Here is a 20,612-nt window from a genome sequence, read left to right on the forward strand (position 1 = left end):
ATGTTTAAAGCTAATAGTTTTCTGTTTTGACCGGTCATGCTTTTATCTTAGCAACACAAGCAAATCCAAATTACAGAAAGGAAAACGTAGCTACGGAGACCCGTCTTGGACATTTCACCCCCCTGGTGTTCGCACATTTGATAGTGCTCCTTATTTCAATCTCTTATATGACGATGGGTGACATGATATATGAGGAACTGGAAGATTTGATGCATTTTTCGGTCCACGATTTGCCAGGTCGGGGATATTCTGTTATGGAGGAGATAAGAAGACAAGGGAAACTGTGCGATGTCACCCTTAAGGTAACGTTATATCAGGAGCAAAGCTAGCAGCATTATTCTTGCTAACTCGGCTAGCTCTATCTACAGACAGTACAATCGAAATTGATTGTGCGCGGCCGGGCTAGCTACAGTGGATATGGGTTACAAGTATAATCTGGTTTTGAGTACTTTACCGATGTCATACCATGCTGTGATTTAGACCTTGTTATTTTCATTGCAGTTGATGTTGAAATGTCATACTGTAGCCAGCTGGAGCTAGCTAACAAGAATGAATGTCAACGTGAACTACTCTAGCCTGACGTTGACAGGGCAATCAGAAGTCTCAATTAGCTAGCCTATAGCTAGCATAGCTTGTAGTCTTGCAACTGTGATGTAATTAGCTAGGTAATACCGTAGCAACTGCTGTATTGTACTCACCACCGTTTTATAAGCACTTTTAGAAATAGTGTAGCAATTATTACCAACATGTTTCTTTGCACTCTCTTTTGGCTATTTTAACAAGCAGCAGCGAACTAGCTGATAATCAAGCAAGCTTGAGCTAATTCAGTTCTTTACTAGGGTCGGTGAGCAACAGATGGCAGACACACTAGTAAAGGACCCAAGCTAGACACACCAGACAATACTGCTTTTAAAACGTAATCAGACTATATTGGTGAAGTATTTGGTTTCTAGTGTCTTTAAACTTGATTTTCCGTTTTTGCCAAATGAAAGTGATGTCATGTGATGTTCACTTTACCCTTGCCCTCTGTGGAGGTGCAGTTATACTAATCAGCATTAAGCTGCTTCTAAACCATACAGTAGCTTATATGCTTACTCAGCACTATACCGTTACAGTTACTATGTCACAAGCCTATCAAAGCGATTCTGGTCACAGCAGGTATCTCACACAGTGCCAAGTTAACTTGTGGGGGGGGGGGGGGGGGGGGCAGTGGCTGTCTTTGCATCTCCATCAGACATTTGATGCGTGCTTCAGCATTAATTTGCCTGTATGGAACATTATAGAACACACAAAAAGGTTACAAATTTGCTTGACAGGGTAGTGCTGCAGTTTGTGCAAATAAGGCTAGATAGTAGATTACATTACAGACTTTTTGTTTAAATAATAGGCCTTGTGTCATTTCCCCTTTTGTGTGCGTCACCAGAGGATGTGCACACAGTGTGATGCTAAAGACGCTTAGGGGAACTTTTATCCCAAGGTCTTTTGTCCCAAGGTTTAATCCTAACCCTCACATCCTCATGGTTTAATCCTGCTGTACCAGATTTGTCACATCATTGGCTGAGATCTGCTTATGTATTACAGATTGGAGACCACAAGTTCAGCGCCCACCGGATTGTGCTTGCTGCTTCCATCCCATACTTTCATGCTATGTTCACCAATGACATGGTAGAGTGCAAGCAAGATGAGATTGTCATGCAAGGAATGGACCCTAGGTAAATCCCCTGTTTACTAAATGTTTCAATGTAACATTCCATTGAAATGCAGTGGAGGCCCTCACTTGGAAATACAATAGTGGGAGTATGGTGCTACTAAAGGATTCCCAACGCGAGCCATGTTTTAGTGACAATAATGGCATTCATAATAGAATATTACTAGTAGTACACTGTACTGTATAATGTCAACAAATTATAAGTGGTCAATACATTTAAGCAGGTTGATGCCTTGTCAATTATATTTAGCCTAATCATAATTCCTTTTACTACACACTGCAGTTAAAGATAAAATATTTATCTAATTCAAAATATTATGGATTACTGTAATACAGGGGTCTTTCTGATTGTAGTATCTAATATGATATCCAATTGGCTTATTGGCTGCTCCTAATATTAGAAAAATGTCAACGTTCATTTAAAAAATCTTTTTTTATAAGATGTCGACAATCTGACCAAACTAAATCCCTTAATTAACGTTTTATTAATCAGTCAAACCCCATCACTGACAATAACTACGCCTGCAGTCATAAATAAACATATTTTCTCTTATCTGCAGAATTTGAATACCATCAATTATGGTAAGAGTTGAGAAGGGTTGCATACTGTATGCAACATAGTCGGTGTTTTCATGTCATAAGAAAAAAAAATCATTGACTTGAGTTACACTCACATTATGATCAGAAATGTAGTCAACCTAAAATGACTGAAACAAAAAGTTACAAAAAAATTAAGTGACTCGAAATATCAGTCACACAGTGGCAATAATGGACAAATAATATAACAAAATATACACTGACACAGGACATGTCAACCATGCTAATGATCTGTTTTGCTGCAATTTGATCCATACCTGGCTCAAATAATTATAATAATATAATAGCATTTGGATTACTTACCACTTGTTTTATTTGGTATTTTGCAGTGCCCTAGAAGCTCTAATCAACTTTGCATATAATGGGCATGTAGCCATTGACCAGCAGAATGTCCAAGTCCTCCTGATTGGAGCCAGCTTCCTGCAGCTCCAAAATGTTAAGGATGCTTGCTGCTCTTTCCTACAAGAGAGGTGAGTTGACCAAGACAAAACATATGTTAATATACAATAATGTGAATACTTTGGCCCTAGCAACATTTAAGTCTTAAATGATTTTGTCAAAATTATCTGAGAACCAAGCATTTTTATTACAGGTTTATACATAGCTCTTAATTCTTACTGACAAATTCTGCCACACTTTGATTCAGGATATATTAGACCTATATTAGTCTTGAGATTTAAGCAGTTGAATTGGGCAAACATGCCAACACGTTTGTATTGACTGGACACCAATGCAATGCCCATCAGTCTTTGGTTCCTCTTCAGTTATTGGCTGACCATCGGCTTTGTGGGAAGAGACCTTAAGTGTGCCAGTCTTTTTCACTTCATACCTTTGCTGTTTTGCAGACTTCATCCTAAGAACTGTCTTGGAGTACGGCAATTCGCAGAAACCATGATGTGCACCACACTGTATGACACAGCCAACAGTTTTGTTCACCAGCATTTTGTGGACGTGTCCATGTCAGAGGAGTTCCTTTGTCTCCGGCCAGAGGAACTGTTGGAGTTGGTAGGCTGTGACGAGCTGAATATCAAAGCAGAGGAGCAGGCAAGTAATGGAGCCATATGGGAATTGCAAAGCTTTTTCAGGACAAATGCTCTCGAGATGACGTTTTGTAAAACATGTTTCAACCAAAGCTTCTATTCCCTATCCAAAGGTGTTTGAAGCTGTTCTAGCATGGGTACGTCATGAATGTGTGGAGAGGGGGTCTCTGTTGCCAGAACTGCTCTGCAAGACCCGGCTGCCTCTTTGTCGACCCCAGTTCCTGGCTGACCGGGTCCAGCAAGATGAGTTGGTGCGCTCCTGCCACAAATGCAGGTGATTAACCTTCAAAGTGAACAGTTTAACCCATGGTCATTCCAAACAGTGACATTCTACGTAGTAGGCATACAAAAAAAAAGATTAGTAGGCATAAAACAACCTGAGCAAGAGCTTGACGGTGTCATATTGCATCCATAACCCAAAACGTATCCAGTGTTTATCTAATAGCATTTTAAAGGGTACATTATAGTATAATATATTTGAGGAAGTTAGTCTGTTTGTTGATTGGTTCACTGTGAACAGCGAGAGGGTGCCATTTCTTTTGACTGATGGTCTCTTGCTGGATAGATGCAGAGGAAAATGTAACTCACAACCTTTTTGTTTCTCTAACAGGGATCTTGTTGATGAGGCAAAAGATTTTCACCTCATGCCAGAGCGGCGACCTCATCTTCCAGCCTTTAAGACACGGCAAAGATGCTGCACCTCTATTGCAGGGTTAATTTATGCCGTAGGCGGACTCAATACTGCAGGTGAAAATTAATTGATTTGGATATACCATATCTGGGAACTGGGAAGAGTATTTCCAGTCCCCATGTTATGATAATGTTAAGACTGTTCAACCATGTTTTTAAACAGAGGCATCAAATATATGAAAATAGTTTTTTTTTTTTTTTTTACCCAGGTGATTCATTGAATGTAGTTGAAGTGTTTGACCCCATTGGAAATTGCTGGGAACGATGTCAGCCAATGAAAACGTCACGAAGTCGAGTAGGTGTAGCAGTTGTGAACGGCTTGCTTTATGCTATTGGAGGATATGATGGTCAGTCCCGGCTGAGCACTGTGGAGGTCTACAACCCAGAAACTGACACATGGACACGTGTTGCCAGCATGAATAGCCAACGAAGGTAAGATGTTTCTGTGAACCAGATCTTGACTTCCACACTTCACAACCATTTAGCTGTGCAAGTCAGTGCACAGCTTTTTCTCCTGCTTGATAACCTCACCCAATCTAGAGAGAGCATTGCTCACTGATGACCTCTCTGTTAACTTATATGCCTATAACATCATAGGTCAAAGGTTGAGTGATTTGATCCAATTTGATTTATAAAAGCGTGTCAGCAAATGTACCTTTATTTGTCTCCATCCATGATCTCCTTTCTCCTCTTTTTAAATGCAGTGCAATGGGAACAGTTGTTGTGGATGGTCATATATATGTCTGCGGAGGCTATGATGGTAAATCTTCTCTCAACTCTGTGGAGTTCTACTCTCCAGAAACAGACAGGTAAAAAGCTTCCGAACTTTTGAACTTCATGTAATCTATTACCGCTTTCACAGTGCGTTTTCACAGTAATTGACAACATTAATTATGTTATGAGGATTTTTGTCGAGTGGTCAGAAGCCATCCACAAACCTTGTAAGTTCCATTATATATTATTAATTCCTAATGAGGAAACAATTAAGTTGTGTATTGGAGGAAAGAGAAGCCATCATCATTCAGCTCAAGAAAGGTCTCAGTATAGTATTAAGAAACCTTTTTGTGTTGAAACCTTGGGGGGGGGGTGTTTAGGACAATATTTGGTGACTACTGTTAATGCTTTGCAAATCCCTCGTAAATGGACTGTTAGGGTAAATGTATTATATGATTTCACAGATTTATTTTATTTTTATGGACAAAACTTACATATTGATCATAAATCAATAGCTGAAATAGTTGGTGTCAAAATACCAATGTTGTATCAACCCAAACGCAAATAAACAGATGCTGACATCTGAATGAATGTTTCATGCCATGTGGTCCATGTGTACAGGTGGACGGTAGTAACAGAGATGAATGCCAGTCGCAGTGCAGCAGGGGTGACAGTCTTCGATGGAAGGATTTTTGTATCTGGAGGACATGATGGTTTACAAATCTTCAATACGGTTGGTGTTTGATTTGTGTAATCAACAAGGGGGATGATGTGGTGGAAAGGAGGGGTGAAATGGTAACTGGTGTAATGGAACTGGCCTAATTCCATATTGAACGAAACCATTAATTAAACTGTGCATTAAAGTGGGGTGTTTGAAATGCAGCTTTGATTCAAGTTGTAGTCGACAGTCACATATCCTCACGACTGCGAAAGCTACGACAATTGCTCTGGGCTTTTGAAAGCTTAGATTTACTTTAGCCTGTATTCCTCTTAACACTCAAACCCTCTTGCAGGTGGAATTCTACAACCATCACACAGCTCTTTGGCACCCTGTGGCTGGGATGATGAACAAGCGCTGTCGTCACGGGGCCGCTGCCCTGGGAAGCCACCTATACGTGGCAGGAGGTTACGACGGCTCCGGTTTCCTGAGTGGGGCAGAGGTGTACAGCTCTGTGGCCGACCAATGGAGCCACTTGGTGTCCATGAACACACGGCGCAGTCGAGTGTCATTGGTGGCCAACTGTGGAAGACTTTACGCAGTTGGTGGTTACGATGGACAGTCAAATCTGAGTTCGATAGAGATGTATGACCCTGAATCTAACCGTTGGACTTTCATGGCACCCATGGTTAGTCATGAGGGTGGTGTAGGGGTGGGTTGTATACCCCTTCAGCCTGCCTAACCCAGCAATTCACCGAAATGAGCCTGTAGTTTTATTTTTGACTGGGTTAAAAAAAAAAAACTTTGTAAAGATCCATGAACAAGGATGAGGCAGCTATGCTCTGTGTACAAGGTACTACAGATCCAGTCGTGCTTCACATTCTAAGCCTGCTATGCCAATACCACTGAAATGGTAGTGGTGAATAAGTGCATACATTATATGAATGAACAAGCCTGGGTTTTATGATCATGTCTGAAGGTTTGGTGGTTTTTTTAGTTCCTCTCTGTAACTGGAGTGATTTAAACAAACAGAATGGGAGGTAGACAGATGTTTGAACAGGACTTCAGATATAATGTTCACCTACAGGTACAGCGACAGGTTATTGTGGCAATTTGGCAGAGCTGGAAAAAATGAGTTTTGTTATTATTTTAGTGCAGGGCAACCACGTACTTTCAAGTTGTGTTTGCTAGAGGACGTAGTTTAAATAGTCTTTAAACTGGGAGAAAATGATGTGAATTCAGAATTGAGTACATTGGTATCGGCAACAGTTAGGTGTAGGGGCCAAAATCAAGCACATACTTGTGGTAAGAAGTCCATGTAGCTAATTATACCTATGTTAGGTAATTTGCGCAATGTAATAGTCATTTATTCAGTGCTCAAAATGCGACAAAATATTATAGTTTATTCACATCTGGTTTTGAACAAATGTAACCTTTCTGATCAACTGGTGGAAATTAGCATCTTTGTGATGTGTTTTAGTGTAATTTCTTTGATAACCAGTGCAAATGTGCAAACTGTGTACAAGTTGGGAAAGCTGCTTATCTTCTTCCAGTTTGTCGTCCAATGTAGGGCTCGAACTAGGAATAATCTAATTGAGCTATGTTGTGGTGCTCAAAACGTCTTAATTGGCAGTTGTGATGTTTTGTTGTGTAGAAAATCGGTAGCCACCTGTATTCCATGTTCCAAACAAAATGTGGCTTTGGTGAGCAGCAATGCTGTTTTTGCTTACACGTTAACTAGGATGTGGGGGACAAAATATTATTGTGGCTTGATTAAAATATTTAATACAAATGCATGTAGTTAATATTACTAAAACTACTACAACTACAAGGGCATTCCACAATGTTGAACATTCTTACTTTAATGGCTTGAAATAGTATTGAACCCTTTTGTAGGTAGTGGCTCCTTAACCTTCCGTTGTGGCGCTACACAGTGTGGGTCTTCAACACTATAGATGGACAGCACGTTTTTTAAGAGACAGGAGGATTTTTTAAGTTGGTCCAGGATGACAAACTGCACAAACTATCATTTTGTAGAGAATATAATTTTTATTTACTCATTGTGACATGATTGTTAGTGGATTAGGATATCTTCAGTTAGCTTGGATTGATCATACTTATGGACATGTTCACAATGTTCATCAAGCACACCTCTACTTACTTCCAGATGGGCTGGAACCTGTAGAAACAAAAACAATTTTGCTACGTTCAAAAATGTAAATAATTAACATATAATTTGATATAGGTTTTAATTTTGGACAGAACTACAGTAGGTGTAATTTGTAATATCAGGTGTGCTATCAACACTGGAAACCTAAAACAGTAGTTATAGCCGTTAAAGTCTCGGACCACTATTTGAAATATTTCTAATTTCTGTGATTATAAAAAGAAAAAGAGGGAATTGTTAGAGTTAACTGGGCTGCGTTTCCCGATAACACATCTAACTGTGCTGCTATGTGAGGACGTTACTAAAAAATAAAGTAACAGAAGAAACATACATAGTTAAATGTTCCAAATAAACATAATCAAGTGTTGGTGCTATTGATGGTGCAGTATGATTATTATTCATGTTACCAAACAGTACCTTTACAGGCTTTGCTTCCTTGAGGATCCAAAGGAGGAACAGTTGGATTTCCCTCTGGCTCTGATTGGTTGCCAGACCACCTGTTGAGGCAGGGCTGTGTTACAATCCAGTTACTAATCTGACCCGTTTCAAAGGTTTCGACTCCTTCAAGCATTATTGTCTAGAATTAGCTACCAAAATAATGCATTCACTGAGAACAAAGTCAACACCAACTATATCCTCGTCTCTGCATCCATCCCACCTGCCATTGTGGTTATCTACATGATTGACGTGTGTGTGATATCTTGTATGTTCAGTGTTAAAGTGTCTGCAGCCATGCAACTCACATGGAGGGATGGTAACGGCTTTCCTCTCCGTCCAGGATGCCGTGGTACATTCCAATCTCCTGCTCCATACGGATCTTGTTTCCAAATAATGTCTCGTAGTCACGGCGCTGTTGCTCAATGTCGCTGCGGACGTCGCCCAGTTCTGACTCCAGTTTACCAACGACAGAGCCCAGGTTCTGAAGCTCTATGTCATGCCAGTGCTTAGCGTCACACAGGGAGTTTTCCAAACCTCGTTTCTGTGAGCAAGACAAATATGAAGATGTTTATCGAATGCATAGACAGAAATGTCTAAATCAATGACTATACTCACCCGAGTACATACATTGAAGTCGTCATGTTTGATACAAAACATACCTTGCAAACTTTGACTTCCTAAGTTTAGTGACCCTTCAGCATTGACTAACTCTTCCTATTGTATTTGTTTTTGCCAAATATCAAGCCATGTTTTCTTATGTGTTTTAGTGGATGATTTTATCCAAAAGCATCTTTCCATCCTCCCTACTTGATGACTAGTTGATCTGAAATGATTGGGTTGGTGACAGCTGTGGAGTACCCGGTTTCACCCACTCAATCATGTAACATCATTGTTTCTCTCAAGGGAATGAAAAAGGCAAGATTATATATTATCTAATTGTTGGAAATCACTTCACTAAGTGTTAGGAGGTGGTAGGTGTTGCAGTCTCTGTTGGTTGCTACAGGACATTGTGAAAAGTTTGCAATGGAGACAGCAGGATACGTACAAGTGCTCTGATTGACTCTGTTTCAGCCTGTAGACTCTGGATCTTACAGCCAGCATCGTTACACTCTATCTTCAAAGTCTCCAGCTGTTCCTCTTCCCGACTCAGTTTGCTGTTCACGGTTTCTGCCTGCTGAGCACACAAACACACAACCTTATCTTTAGATCCGATATATACACAACAGTTCACAAAGCATTTAGTTATTTTCGCCTCGCAATCCTTCCAAACCTTGTTCTCCAAGTAGGCATCGGTTTCAGCACGGTTCTTCTCGATGACCTTCTCCCAGTGAGAGCGGATGTAGGCCAGAATCTGGTCCAGACTGGTTTCTATCGGAGCATCAGGCTCATCCACCTCACGACCCGCCATCTGGTTGTAGAGGACTCTCACGTCCTGTAGGGGGTAGAAAACATGCTGTTTGCAAAAATATCCTCCTGGTTCCTGAAGCTACTCCTACTGGTGTTCAGAGATGTATTTCAGTATACATACAGTATGTCAGAAATGTCAAGAACATCCAATTAATTACGTCTAGCTGTGTCTGATTAGGCATGTGGAAAAGTCCATGTTAAATATTCAAAAAGAAGAACCTATTGTATGTCATCCTGTAACTAAAATGTATCATCCCTTTACAGAGGTAGTTACTGGTCTATACTGACAAACAGTCAAACAGTGCTCATCACTGCTATTACCAATTACAGTAAGTAATGCACAACCCATCGATTATTTTCAGGAAGGCAATCTTTCAAGGAAGATTCTTATGAATCTTTTAATTATGTTGATCTTGGGCATTCTTTTATACGTTACAAAACACAAATATCCATATTTATCCAGTTATTCATGTTGTTTGTGTTATTGTTGTTTATGTATTGGGATCCTCTTTAAATATGTATTCAAATGACCTCATTACCTAAGTAATATAGGAACATAAGGATTATCTCCAAGAATCCTCCAAATGATTGTGGCACTGACCTCCTCGTGGTTTCGTTCCAAGTCTTGAAGCTCGAGTCTCAGGCTCTCAATCTGGCTGTCCAGGTCGGTTTTGGTGAGGTCTGCATCATCAATGACCTTGTGCAGAGAACTGATCTCCTCCTCCACAGCCTTCCTAAAAGGCTGCTCATTGTCAAACCTACAGGAAATAAGAGGGAAATGGGATGCGTAAAAGAGAGAGAGGAGATGGAGGGTGGACAATGGAGGATGGAGGCAAATATGTAAAAAAGAAAAATGGTAGACTTATAGGTATAAAATGGATATACACTGGATTAACATTAAACCTTTAAAGGAGAAGAGAGTTGTAGCGAGAGTGATATATTTTGAGTGTCAGGAATTAGGCTAAAATGTACAATATCTGGGTGCCATGTAGGCTAAGGCTATATCGCAGGGGTCCGGGTTTGATCCAGTTTTGTGCCCCCAGATGCACCCCCGCCTGGAAAAGCACCCTCAATTCCTGTTCTGTATATCCCAGCACCGGCTCGGGCCATTTCTTGCATGTCCTCCCCCCTATATCTGTCCCCTACATTTCCGATATCTCAATTAACCAGAAATGACCAAAGAAATATCTTTAAAAATAAATTATTTTATTTTTTAGCTGTAAAAAACAATCTCCTGATCAAGATTCAAACAGTATTCTTTTAACCTTCGTCATCTACAAAACTTGTATAATACGAAATGTAAAAATGTCTGATACCGTTTGAAAAGAATTAGACTAGCTAAAAAGGGGTTTTGGTCTGTATAGTAGTGTTATAGTGATTTATTAAATTATCTCGTGATGGTCTCCGCACACACAGAGCAAACATGAGAATCAAGTTCTTACCTGTCTTTGAAGTCCTCAGCGTTAGCTTGTAAATTTTCTGTCTGAAGCATGAGTCTGGCGTTGTCAAGGATTGCTTCACTGACCTGCAGAAGGGATTGCGATGTATCATTCCATCCTCCAGGGAACAGGAGATAGTATGAAGTCAACCTTACAATAAGATCCTTAGCCTAGTGTTTGGATTTGTGTACTGTTACTTCACAGTAAACTTGTTTTTTTTTACACTGAACTCCTTTCAATTCACCCAGAAACATCAAGAAACCTTCTTTAGTCATGCGGCATAAACAAAGTGCAATTCCTTAAAACTAAAACAGACAGCAAATTTACTGTGTATTTTAGGGTGGTGCACATATGCATTTTTTATATTATAAAATTTGATGTGAAATTAATATTTTTGTTCAGTTGACATACAATATGTAATGGATAATTAAGTAAATCAGTTTCTATAAGCATCATTAGTAATACATATGAGTTTAGTGGGAAGTATCTTACTGTGATAATGTAGCAATGTATGTATGTAAACTGTTGAAAAGTAGTCTTCTCTACTCTTTGAATACCATATTTAAATGACTGTTATTTAGATAACTGGAAAGTTGTAGCGCACAAAATTTGAGTTGAGGTGCTGCCATGAGTAAGTTCTCTGCTTATTTATTTGTTTTCAAAGTTTGGACATCAATTCCTGGCCCCATCTGCTCCCCCTGCCCTACCTGTCTGTAGACGTCCTCCCAGTCTTGTCTCAGCGGGCCCCATGCCCCGGCACTCAAGGCTTTCCGATCAAGGCAGTGTCTTATCTGCTCTTCCAGCTGCTGGTTGAGTTGCTCCAGGGCGTGAACCTTGTCCCTGTACTCCATCAGGCAGCCATTGAGGCCCTGGGAGCCCCCCTGCTGGGCTCTGTCACCGGTCCGAGGCAGGACCGGTGCGGCACTGCTCCTCAGGCCCTGCAGAAACACACTGCTGATCCCGAGGGCGCGGCGCGACACCCGCGTGCCCAGGCTGGAGGCGCCGCCGCCTGTGGGTGCCGTCCCCACAAACACTCCTCTTGGTGCTGTGGTGACGCCTACCGTACCGATCCTGGTTCCGGCCAAACGCTCTGTGGAGGAAGGCTGGCCTAGGAAGGATGATCTACGTCTCGGCATAGGCATGTTGTTCCCTGTTTCTTGAAAAGAGAGAGTGAGAACAGTGTGTGTTTATGGTCAGCAGGCTAGGCTAGTCCACCCATGGACATAGCTATGGTTCAGAGTACAGGTGGGGTGGCTTGTTGTGTCAAACAGCCAGAGCCCATGTGTGCGTCGGCCTTTATTGTAGGCTGGCCTTCTGGAAAGCAGGATCTTTTTGTTCCCAGTGGTATTTGTGTTGTTATTGTGTGTGTGTGGCCTGGTTGCTGGGGATTGGGAGCTCTTTGTTTTTGAATACTAGTTGCATTTTGACTGCCTCAGCACCGAAGCCCTCTCAGGAAAACTCTATGTAGTTCCAGCTTACTAGCTCACCCCATCCGCTAGCACCCTCTGGCACAAGGCTTCACCCCACTGTACTAACTACAGTGTGGGTCTAAATATACAGGTATTGTCTTTATCTAAAAAAGCGTTCCATCATCATTTTGATTCCAAAGAGACTTCCATCATTTCTTTTTCTGTGCAGTACTGTTTGTTATGACTGCTGGCTGGTTTGTATTGGGATTGTCATGGTGGTAGCTCATCTTGTTTGATAGCAGTTGGTGATTTTATTTTGTTGCTTTCAGCAGGAAGACAACTTTCCTTTAGTAAATGTACCTTGTCATTATTGTACCAGTTGCATAATATCCCGACAGTATCTGATTTGCTAGTGGTTGTGAATAGGAAGACATGTGCAGAACCAACCATGATGGCAAAGGCTAATTACAATCTGGTCTCATCATTCAGGCACGAAGTGACTCCTTTCATTATTTTGTCATTAATACGTTTATGACCTTCTTCAAGGGTGACTCAAGACATGCTTCTCTTTTTACCAAGCCTTCTTTGAGATCAGTTGACAATGATATGATTGTGTTTTTTATCCGTACATCTTGATTCAGAAATGGCTCTTATTATCTTAGATATTATCTTCATAAATATAAGCAAGGTCTGACCTGACTTTTCATCAAGGCGAATCAAACATTGCTTCTGCAAATAGATTATACATTTGAACAGTAATGTTGCAGTATCAAAAGTGGTCTCTGCTATTAGATAAATAAGTATGTCATCCTGCCCCTTTACATTCAATCACCTGTCTAGGAGAGGCAGACTCCCTGCTTTATTAGTGGTGAGGTTATTATCTATTACCTGTCATATTCAGCAGCTGGATGCCTTCAAGACCAGACAAGGCTTTTTGTGAATTCTAGCTTTTATAAGCGTCAAACATAAGGCACTGATAGCGTGCCAAATACTCCACTGAACATCTGCTGTATCAGTTTAATCTAAGGCATTCAGTTACTCTACAACGAGCATTGAGTTAAAATACTGCACAGAACTGAGATCAACTCACACAACACTTGCATTATCTCATTTACCTGTTGAGTAATGTCATGTAGTTGATCTGCAATGACATTTTTAAAACCAACATCAGTTAAGCAACAAGAACACATGTAAGTACAGTTTGCAGGAGAGCACCTTTCTTAAGTGGTGTACTGTCTTATTCTATTTTTTTTTTATATATATAATAAACTTAGCTTACTTTATTGAGAAACTACTTTTCCCTTGCTCTTAAGATCTCTTAGCTCTTACGGCTACTGTTGTCAAAATTAGGTGGAATGAGAAGAGTAAACTAAAAAAACAGAGGTACAACTAATCTTATGTGAAGACTTAAGAGATGCAGAACCTTGTATGACCTTGATGGAATCAAGCATGCACAGTAAATCTCAATAGCTGTTAGGCAGAGTGGTGCAAATACACTCTTGACAGCAAATAGTGACGTCAACCCCATTCCTTTACTCTCCTCCCACTTTCTGTCTTACTCTCTTCTTGCTCTGCTCTATAAAAACCCAGACTTGTTAGTTGAATTCTGCACTCACTGGCTTTCTTTCGCAGATTCTTGTGCTACTGTAGTCTTTAGCTTCTCAAAGCATGTCTTACTCCTCAAGAATGTCGAGTGGTGGTGGGCTGGGCCTCTCTAGTAGACTGGGAGGCAGTGGGGCTAGGCTGGGGTTGGGTTTGGGAGGAGGTGGAGGTGGAGGAGCAGGAGGCTTTGGCATGGGATTGGGCCTCGGAGGAGGACTTGGGATGGGACTGGGAGCTGGGATGGGACTGGGAGCTGGGATGGGACTGGGAGCTGGGATGGGACTGGGAGCTGGGATGGGGTCAGGGTTTGGCTTGGGTGTGGGATCTGGGGGCGGGCTAGGATTTGGAGGTGCTCTGGCTAGTGGTGGTGGTGGTGGCGGAGCTCTGATGGCCAGCCCTGCTTTTGCCATGGGCCGCACTATGGCATCAGGAGGAATCAGCGCTGGTTCCGCACTGGCCATAGGGCCTGCTTTGGGACCCACCTTCGCCCCTGTGCTGACCCGGGCAGCTGAGAAGCACACCTTATCTGGGCTGAACGAGCGCTTCTCCTCGTACATGGCCAAAGTGAAGGCCCTCCAGCAAGAGAACACTTATTTGGAAGCCAGGCTGTCCCAACTGACCGGGGGTACTGATATGGGGCCGGAGGCCTCCATAACCACGACAGAGTGCGAGACACAACTCAGCGAGTACCGCATCACCCTAGAGGGCCTCACCCTCGACACCGTCAAACTGGAGATTGAGCTAGACAACATCCGTGGAACAGCCCATGAGTTCAAAGCCAAGTAAGTGTACATTTCAGTGCCATGCTGCACCCAATGTGAAATGTAACAATTGCACTCAAGTAATTTTATGCATAAAAACCCACCAGGGAATGCATTCTTTAAAATTCATATATATCTCAACAAGTGAACCGCAGTATAACAGGTTGATCTGTACACAGGCATACAGGTTGTACAGTAAACAAGTTGGCCCAAAATGTACATGATTACAGAAATATATACAGAAATATAGAAAGTTTACTGACGTTTGCAGATTTGACTTCGAACAAGGTGTGAAATTCCAGCTTGAATCGGACATTGCTGCCATGAAGAAGGTAAAATCCGGAACCGTTAGATTGCAAAGAAAATATCATTAATAATTCAATACATCTGAATGTAAATGGTTATGCATGATGTTTGAACGCTTATGCTGCTATCGCTTCTTAAGGACGTAGAGGTAGCATCAGACCTACGCATTGATTTGGATGCCAAGTACAGCAGCTTGAAGAACGATCTCGAGTTTGTCACCAAGACACAGGATGAGGTACTGACAGCTAAATGCACCCCTTATATGACCGTAAGGAGGTTAGATAAACACAATATTAGTATAGAAGATGCAAGGTTTATTAAACTATATGAATTCAAAGTGGGCCTATGATAAAACACATAGATAAGTGAATGTGGCACCACACAAATGTATTTGTATAATTTTGTATTATTATTATTTACTCCTTTGTAAATACAAGTAAAGGTGTGGGGAAGGATCTGCTTGTCTCGATATTAAAGCCAAATGCATGCAGCCACTTGCAGTGGCTTGCAGTACACATACGCCAGATGTCACTGTTGTTCAGAACAGGTTCTCAGTGTATCAGCCACAATGTTTTGATTTGCATTGCTTTAAGATGTCTCCATTCCCCTCTCCATCTCCCTCTTTAATGAGGTAAAATAAAGAGGGATTTAAAGAGTCAACATGAAACATGTATGATTTCAAGTTATGAATACTTCAAGCTGTTGATAATAGCATCACCTAACCTCATCCAAAGACTGTCATTTGTCCATATTCTATTCATATCGACTACCCGTGTCAACACAGGAACTGTCCACTCTACAGTCCAAACTGGGGACTACAGCCATGGACACGTCTGTGTCCATGATTGAGGTGGACACAGGCAAGTCCTTCGACATCTCCTCGGCTCTCAACAAGATAAGGATGGAGTATGAGAAGTCTGTGCATCAACATCGGGAGGAAGCCGATGCATACTACAAGCTGAAGGTATGGTGTGGACACTACTACTGAGCAGCCTCTTTCCTTCTAGCCAAGTCAGGTGAACTTCACTCACCATTCACAATGCTCTGTAGATCATTATAGATTTAACACGACACAGGCATTTGAAACTAACGTTTCAAAGTCCTTTTAAGTATAATAATTATAATTCCATGAAACATTAAGACCACACAGTATATGTTCTGTACTGTTGAATGGTCATTGCATTAAACTCTGTTATACTGACACATTACAGATGGATGAGATGCATGCTGTTAACGCCAAGAGTTCCGAGGCCATATCCTCCACTAAATTGGAGATTACTGGGTCCAGGAAAGAATTGCAGGCTCTTAGTTTAGAACTTCAAGGCCTGGTTTCTGCTGTGAGTAAACCTTCCATTTCAAACTTTCATATATCATACACCAATAACCAGGCTTATAATTGATACTATATTAGCAAAGAATCCATGTCAGGCCCATTCATACTAAACAGATTATATTACCATGTTGTTGCTGTTTTAACAACATACTCATTTAATAAAAAAGCAAGACCATGACATTTTGACATCACTAACAGTACACTGCCACTTAATTCATTCATTTTAGTATGTTTTTAAATCAGTGCTACAGAGCTGTTACATGGAGCCAAATCCACTGTCTTATCATTTCAGAAACAAATCGTGTGAACAGATTTGTTAGCAAGGCCTTTGACAACTGTTCAATATCACATCTCAAAGTTAAGCAGTTACAGGAATTAACCGATTTGACCCCAATTTCCAGCGCAAGCCAGTTTACGTTTAAAAAATCACAACAGGAAGTCACCAACCAACGATAACGGAAGTGGTGGATGATTTGAAAGTACCTATCATTCTAGATGGCATGGCTGGTACAAAGTTGTTCTTCCACACGAGGAGTGTACACTTTTTTCTACAATAGTTACACTTAATGTTAATGTAGAACTGCTTTAAAATACAGTTTTCAAGAGGTACCATATGGTACCATTTAAGGTGAAGTAAATGGTGGCTCCTATTCTTCAAATATGTTTAAATACTGAATGGTAGAATAGTGTAGGTTACAACCCAAGCTAATTGTTCAACCCTGCCCATCCCTAATTTGATAATTAAATGTGTATTCACCCCCAAAATACAGTAGTTCAACCAAGACTCTTAGTTTTCTTGCTTGGGTCTCACAATCCTCCACTTGTTCCTCTTTCCTCCCCATCCCTGTTATCAGAATGTGTCCCTAGAGCAGAGCTTAGCAGAGGCCCAGGCTCAGTCCAGCGTGGGCATGGCTGACTACCAGGCTCAAATTGTCAGCCTAACATCAGCCATTGAAGTGGCTAAATCAGACCTCCACAAGCAGATCTTGGCTTACCAAGAACTTCTGGATGTCAAGCTGGCTCTCGATGTGGAGATATCTACATACAGAAAGCTGCTTGAAGGAGATGACCTCAAGTAAGTGGAACCAATAGCTTTATTATTTCATTGCAAAATTCCATTAGCTGTAGAGCTAGAGATTACATGCATAGCATGGCTTGTTATGTTGCTAGATGCAAATATAATTTAATAATCCTCCCCTCCCCAGATTGCCTGACACAGCCTTCACAGAAACCTCTTACACTTTCTCAGGTAGGATACATTCAACCATAACCCTACTCATTGTTTTATTTTGGAATTTGTCTGCTGAGCTAAGGGAGCGCTTGAAAAGTAAAGCCACTGACCACATAGTAACTGCCATAACCTTCAAGTTATCAGGGTTTGTTAGATTCGGTGTAATTACCTTTTAATGCTGTAGGGTAGAGTAGATACTATATTTTCCACAGTGAAGTACAGTACCAGTACAAGGGGGGGATTGAATCTATAACTTGATCTACACTCAAGTGCTTTGTACACTGTGCTATATCCTCCATCCTTTTGTCCATCCTATAAAAGGTCAACTCCTCTAAGATCAGTCTAGAAACTTCTGGACTAGGAAATAATTTTTGAAAGCACAACTGAAGCGATTATACTATGTACTGAAGCCTGATATTTTTTCTTTAGGAAAAGCATGCAAACATAGCTTTGCTGTTCTCCTATTTTTTGTGAACTTTCTGACACAAAAGGATGTAGTTCGTCCATTTATTCTGTCACTGGGAGATGGTATTCAAAACATGCTCCAAAGGACTGTGAAGAGCAAATCAGAAAAAGTTACTGAAGCCATCTCCGCTTAAACCTATGGGAGGATGTTTGCAAGTTAGATACAAATATAATGTACAAATATTATATTCCACACGTAAACAGTCTGCCAGAAGCTTGAATCAATCCTTCTTGATACACTGTCAAGTCAAAAGCCCTGGGGGAGTGGAGAGGGTGGATGGAACCTTCATTCACCTGCACATTCCCATCTCTGCAGGCTGGGACGCTTTGCACTCCAGTACCCCCCAGGGCTCCCCTTTATCCCCTTCCCCTGAGCACAGTGTGCCTAGATACGCCCTTAAAGGCAAGTTCACACTGGAACTGGTCCGAAAAAGGATTCCATTGCTCTACTTAACATGCTCATGGAAGACTGCTTCACATGCTCATGGAAGACTCAGGAACTCACCACCGGATAATCATTCTACCCAACACACAAATTGTATACACATATTTGACGCAAAACCAAAGAGCACTAGCTTTTTCTTGGTCTCTTTCTTATTTTGTACATATCTCCTTTATCCCTCTTTAGCTGCAGGTGGGAGTATCCAGGTCAAAGAGATTGTTACAGGTTAGACCTTTCGTTTGTAATTGTTCATAATTGTCCATATTTAGAGGCTGTTTGTTCTGCTTGTTAAGCTCCATCTTAAATGATCAGACTGTAAATGTACTTCAGTATCAAAATAACTTCGCTGCCAGCAAAAGGTTAGAACAGTACCGAAGGCACATAAGCGCATTACAGATTCAAAGCTAAAAGTGATTTGACTCATGTATCAAACCTGACTTCTAATGTGTTATTTCTTTTTCTCCTCTGTAAATCCTTAGAACATACGGAGACATCAGTAATTTCTGAATCAGCGGATGAATCAGAATCCAACTGATCTTCTCTGGGTTCCCTGGAGGCTAGGTCTTCCTTCAGCCTAACCCATCAGCTTTCTGTATGACAAGCTCCTGTACCAAATAAAAACGTATCATGAACCGTTAAATGATTTTCTTGACTTAATTAGCCAACAAATTATAGAGATATTTGGATAGCATATTTTTGATGCTATTGTTTTACTTGAATAGATGAAAATTACTTACTTATGAACCGCTAAAGATACATGGTATTTTGTTATTGATTGGGCATTGAATGTTACATTACTTTAGGATATGTAGCTAAGGAATAGGATTAGTAATATAAGAAACCTTAAGAGTAAAAATAATTGGTAGTTCAGGAGGTAAACAAAGGAAGTTTGCTCCATCTCTAACAGGGTTGTTTTTGTGGTTTGAGCTTCTCATGCAATGCCTCATGAAAGGTACACCGCACAATGTTCACAGCATAGACAGACAAAGTGAGTTCTTTCTTTTCACTTTAATTACCATCCCCCCCCCTTAACTGAAAAAAAAAAAAATCCTGTCACGCAATCCTCTTGTCACGTCTGTTGCCACCTGATAACATGACCAACATATGAAACACAAGATTTCCTTTCTGTTATCTTGCATCAGGTCAGAGCTGGAATCAACTTCAACAAAATATGATCCAGAATGTTTCTATATATAAATATCCTATATAAGATTCTATATCCAGACATAACATACTGTAAATATACAGACCCTAATATATGCTGAAAGTAAAGTGCAGTGAAAGTATAGTGCAGTGGTTTTTTGTCTCATGATTGGGATCTTTGTGATCTGCTAATGTTTGCTTTTCCTTTATGTTAAAAGAACTTATAGTGTTGTCATAGTACAAATGTTCACCTATTAAGAAAGAACATGTGCAAGTTCATGTGTCAGCATGTGCAGAACACTGCCAACCACACTTTTGACCACAAGGTTCCGGTTGGTTATTTTAAAGTTTAGGTACAAGTCTAAAAGTACATTTTGTGACTTTGGCCTCCAAACACCTAACCATATTGTGGACTGGTAGTTGGTTAGATAGGACACATTTTTAAGACCTATAGACCTTTTAGAAAATCTGATCTTGTTGTTTTAGCAAAACAATTACTGGTAATAAATAAAGCCAACAATGTATTTCATATACACTCCATCATAAACCATGTGGCTAACATACATTTATTTACATTTACATTTATTCATTTAGCAGACGCTTTTATCTAAAGCGAACATACAATGATAACTGATTTTGAAAGTTACAAAATGTGTTTTCACTTGAGATTTACAATGACAACTAATTTTAAATGTTGCAAAATGTGTTTTCACGTGAGCTTTACACAACTTCCTGAGAGACAGATGCAGATGACAAGTTGTTTTTGTGTCTGATGGTGTGATGCCTTTTTTTGTCTCTTGTCCAAAGTCACTTAACCCTTGTGCTGCCTTCGGGTCACATGACCAAAAGGTTCATAACGAACCATTGTTGTGTTTTCTTTTAACCTTCGCAATGTGGAGGGTCTGAGACAGCCCGACGGTTAAAAGAAAATGCTTCACTTTGTTTTTGTATGCAGTAAAGTTGTCGCAATATGACAGTGGGTAACAATGACTGATGGGTCAGAATGACCCGAAGAGAACACAAGGGTTAAAAAAAAAAGAGTCAACTTTCACAACCATAACC

General features: G+C 40.6%; 3 protein-coding genes across 3 annotated transcripts; 2 read left to right on the forward strand and 1 right to left on the reverse strand.

The window, feature by feature from the left end:
* The first annotated feature begins 167 nt into the window (after positions 1-167).
* On the forward strand, positions 168-7,199 carry klhl18 (kelch-like family member 18). Its single transcript, XM_067253354.1, has 10 exons — positions 168-302; positions 1,582-1,712; positions 2,635-2,775; positions 3,151-3,349; positions 3,459-3,619; positions 3,956-4,092; positions 4,245-4,467; positions 4,740-4,844; positions 5,371-5,482; positions 5,763-7,199. The coding sequence occupies exons 1-10, from the start codon at positions 168-170 to the stop codon at positions 6,147-6,149; spliced, it is 1,731 nt and encodes a 576-aa protein (XP_067109455.1). The 3' UTR covers positions 6,150-7,199.
* Positions 7,200-7,560: 361 nt separating this feature from the next.
* On the reverse strand, positions 7,561-12,000 carry bfsp2 (beaded filament structural protein 2, phakinin). Its single transcript, XM_067252815.1, has 8 exons — positions 11,566-12,000; positions 10,862-10,944; positions 10,021-10,177; positions 9,283-9,444; positions 9,058-9,186; positions 8,318-8,553; positions 7,992-8,071; positions 7,561-7,586 (listed from the first exon to the last, which is right to left on the reverse strand). Exons 1-8 carry the CDS (start codon positions 11,998-12,000, stop codon positions 7,561-7,563), a joined length of 1,308 nt encoding a protein of 435 aa, XP_067108916.1.
* Positions 12,001-14,262: 2,262 nt separating this feature from the next.
* On the forward strand, positions 14,263-19,034 carry zgc:136930 (uncharacterized protein LOC563946 homolog). The gene is made up of 9 exons (XM_067252818.1): positions 14,263-14,651; positions 14,902-14,962; positions 15,076-15,171; positions 15,721-15,900; positions 16,148-16,273; positions 17,124-17,344; positions 17,475-17,518; positions 18,600-18,632; positions 18,887-19,034. The coding sequence occupies exons 1-9, from the start codon at positions 14,278-14,280 to the stop codon at positions 18,940-18,942; spliced, it is 1,191 nt and encodes a 396-aa protein (XP_067108919.1). The 5' UTR covers positions 14,263-14,277; the 3' UTR covers positions 18,943-19,034.
* The last annotated feature ends 1,578 nt before the right edge of the window (positions 19,035-20,612 follow it).

Source organism: Osmerus mordax, chromosome 16 (genome assembly GCF_038355195.1).
Source record: "Osmerus mordax isolate fOsmMor3 chromosome 16, fOsmMor3.pri, whole genome shotgun sequence".
NCBI classification, from domain to species: domain Eukaryota; kingdom Metazoa; phylum Chordata; class Actinopteri; order Osmeriformes; family Osmeridae; genus Osmerus; species Osmerus mordax.